Source organism: Solenopsis invicta, chromosome 4 (assembly GCF_016802725.1).
Source record: "Solenopsis invicta isolate M01_SB chromosome 4, UNIL_Sinv_3.0, whole genome shotgun sequence".
NCBI classification, from domain to species: domain Eukaryota; kingdom Metazoa; phylum Arthropoda; class Insecta; order Hymenoptera; family Formicidae; genus Solenopsis; species Solenopsis invicta.
The window spans coordinates 15,043,924-15,047,612 of record NC_052667.1 but is presented as its reverse complement, the minus strand read 5'-3'; the positions used below and the strand labels follow the sequence as shown (position 1 = coordinate 15,047,612).

Genomic DNA, 3,689 nt, shown 5'->3' with positions numbered 1-3,689 from the left:
AACCTGAAAGTAACACACAATATAACGTGTCCGTTATATGTAACGTCCACATTAGTTGTAATTTTCCACTCATAGAACATTGCAGTTATATAACATAAATATGCAATTTTATATCACAGCAATGTAGTGTGCATAAAATGCTACATAATTGTAATATAATATTAATGTAGTCCAAACAAATATTTGGAACGTTGTTATATTGCTGTAACTTGTGTTATGTTACTAAACTTAATTTCATTTGCCTTTTTTCACATACTAATTTCAGAAAAGAACTTTGATTGATTAATTCAAAGCAAAAGCAAACAAAACAATTTGCCTTTGCTTTGAAATAATCGAAAGATCTTTTCTGGAATTAGATGTAAAAAAGGCAAATAAATTTAACGAGAAATATAATAATACTTAATGTATAAGGAGAAATAAAATACTTAATTTGTATATTAAACTTAAGTACTATATATCACATTTTATTTTAATTAAAGTATATCACATTTTATTTGTTGCATATGAAACTTAAAGTACATCACATTGTATTTTACTTAAAGTACATCACATTTTATTTTACTTCTCATTTTACATCTCTATAAAGCAAAACAGTCTGTTGAATCTATAACATATATAAGATAAAATTTTTATATAAAGAAAATTTATATAAAAATAAAAATTTAATTTTTAAATGTATAATTCATAAAATATATTAATTTTAATATATTATATAATATAATATAGAAACTTTTAATATTTAATCCCAAATAACACAAAATATTTATAAAATATTTACTAAATATTTATAATATTTATTTTAATATTTTATAAACATTTATCAAAACATTTAATAAATATTTTTATGGCTGTAGATTGGACTGATCATAAATATTTATCATAAATGTTTTAAAAATATTTATGATTTATGATAATTATTTGAAAATGTTCAAAATATCCGCATAAATATTATATTACACCACATAATCCCAATGAATAAAACAATATTTCTATATTTTAAAAAACAATTTTCGCAAAAAAATTCCATTCTTAGGAATTTTTTTCGGAAATTCCGAAGCGGTTACCCATCCAAGTCGCACTCAATATTTAAAAAAAATATTTTAACAATATTTTTGATAAAGATTTTTATAATCTTTTTCCGTCATATATATAAAATATTTATAAAATATTTCTATAATATTTATAAAAAATATTTATGATAAATATTTATTAATATTTATCATAAATATTGTGTGCTATCTGGGATATTGGGTGATTAAAAGTTCGTAGCGTTTTACAAAAAAAACTTTTTTTAGTAAAATTCAAGTATTTTTCTTATTGTTAGAGTAAAACGCTACGAATTTTTTTCCACACTTAATTCTAATATAGGAATTTTTAATTTGAACTTTTATTTTGAACATTTAATTTTAATTATTTTCAACATTTCTGACATTTTCGACATCAATATTTTCCTTTGCTCGTTCTCTATCACTTCGTTGTTTCGCAAAGCCACTCTGCAACAACGTTCTCAAATTCTGCTTCAGTAAACGTCGCGTAACGTAATATTACCTCTTCTGGAAAAGAAATGACATATTTAATAAAATTGTTACAATACAAAGTTCTAATTTATTGATATAACATTTGTAACGTACTTTTTATAATTTGTATGAGATGTAAGTTTGAAACTTGAAAATTTTGTCGCAGTCCTTTCCAAGAACATCTCATAGAGCATTGATTTGTAAATGTTTTTTTAAGAATACGAAGAATGTTATCTCTGGCGTTATTACCATCCGTTTTTGATAAAAACTCTTTCTATTAAAACAAAAGAACAGTAAATAAATGTTATATACATATATATATATATATTCAAATTGGTATTGAAGTGGGATTTTAACTATGGTCGCCATATTGGGCACGAGTTAAAATCTCAGTAGCATTGTAAAATATTGAAAAATGAGTACGATAGTCTTGTATAATTTATGTTTAACTAAATTGTATTGAAAAACTTAAAAGTTAAATTTGTAAACTTACAAACTGTATCACAGTATCATCTGATGCTTTCAATAACGCATCAAATTCCTTCACGACTGCAACTGTTGTTAACGGTAAATATGGTTTTATAAGATCGTCCTTAATTTTATTAGGACTTAAAGCGCGGTGTTTCAACGCGTTTTCTATTTTTACTAATCGTTGCAGTATCTGTCTTTGACTAACATTCGATGCTGCTTGCATACGCAACATTTGTTGTATGTCAACTGCAACAGAAAAAAAATTATGTATATAAAATGATAGCTTCTAAGTTGAATGCAAATAATATACAAAAATGATTTACCATTTACATTAAATACGTCTTCTACGTTTTCCATGGGAGTGTTATCTAAAAAATTTCATTAAAGTTTACATACAAGTGTTACAACAAATATTTGGCGATATTAATAATGTAATGTATATACCTATTATTATTGGTGCATCAAAAATATTAGGACGTTTATTCTCCTCGTCTTCCATCACTGTGTCTTTTTCTTCTGCAATTTAAACCATAAAATCCAAGTTTGAAGGAGCTGGCGGTGGTGCCTGGCCAATATTGCTCTTGTTAAATGCGCAGCTTTTATTTATTTGTTTTTCTGTAAACAGTTTAATAATTTTATTTCAATAATATATATAAATATATTGAGATATAAGAAACAACAATGCAAAATAATTATATAGCAATTATAAACAAAGTATACGGTACGTTTACTTTGTACACCTTTATGCTAATAGCGTCATTCTATTTTTATTGCTCATTACTCTAATGAAAATTTTTCTTATGATTTTTATACGAACTGAAACATTTTTCAGGAATACTCAGAAAGTCTACATCTCTTAAAATTTTTTATACATATACATTCGAAGAAATTCTGCGATTTTTCATGTTATAATTTAAAAAAAATACTTTTAACGTTTTTAGATTTTTTAACATTTTATTAGAAATTATAGAATAACCAAAATTATAGAAATTTTAATGTATAAATATAATAGAAAGATCGTATTAATCAACCAAATACTAATAAGTATATCAATAGTAGGAATATATCTATCACAGGTATGGTTCTTGACAAAGATAGATAGGACTGCAAGAGCAACAATAAAGTCCTGAGGCATTCAATCTAAGCCTTCGAAAATGTTTTATTTAGTTAGTAAAATAAAATAATTGTAAATGACTTTATTTAAGTAAACATAAATTTTTATTAATATTATAATTTTATTATTTATTTGGAAAAGAACCACAACCAGATATATATTTAAACAGCTTGTCTAAGACTAGAAGATCTTCTTAATAAAAACGTTAAGGAAATTAGCAAGTTTAGAAGTGCTTATTCTACAGGGTGAGTCATTTTAATCTATGGACCCGAATATCTTCCAAATAACGATATCTACAAAAAAATGTTTCAGATAACAGTTGACCAGGACAGAGGGGGTCATTCAATTGTACCATTAGTTTTGACCTTGAGGTCAACTTTGAAGGTTATTTCAAGGTCACGATGGTTTTTTTAAATGGGACACCCTATTTTTGACTGCGGATTTCGAAAGAGCGGAAAATTTTACATCAAACTTGTCTTATGAAAAAATTGTTTTTGCGACCTTGGAAAGGTCAAAAATGAAGGTAAAATGCCTGAAAAACGATCTGGTGTACTTTTTCTGAAATGACGTGGTTTTCTGGGTAACAC

The 3,689-nt window shown here is 25.3% G+C and overlaps 1 protein-coding gene across 1 annotated transcript; it reads right to left on the bottom strand.

Annotated features, from left to right (window-relative positions):
- Positions 1-1,532: 1,532 nt before the first annotated feature.
- LOC120357538 lies at positions 1,533-2,635 on the bottom strand. The gene is made up of 4 exons (XM_039448198.1): positions 2,433-2,635; positions 2,312-2,356; positions 2,011-2,234; positions 1,533-1,791 (listed from the first exon to the last, which is right to left on the bottom strand). Exons 1-4 carry the CDS (start codon positions 2,485-2,487, stop codon positions 1,606-1,608), a joined length of 510 nt encoding a protein of 169 aa, XP_039304132.1. The 5' UTR covers positions 2,488-2,635; the 3' UTR covers positions 1,533-1,605.
- Positions 2,636-3,689: the final 1,054 nt, after the last annotated feature.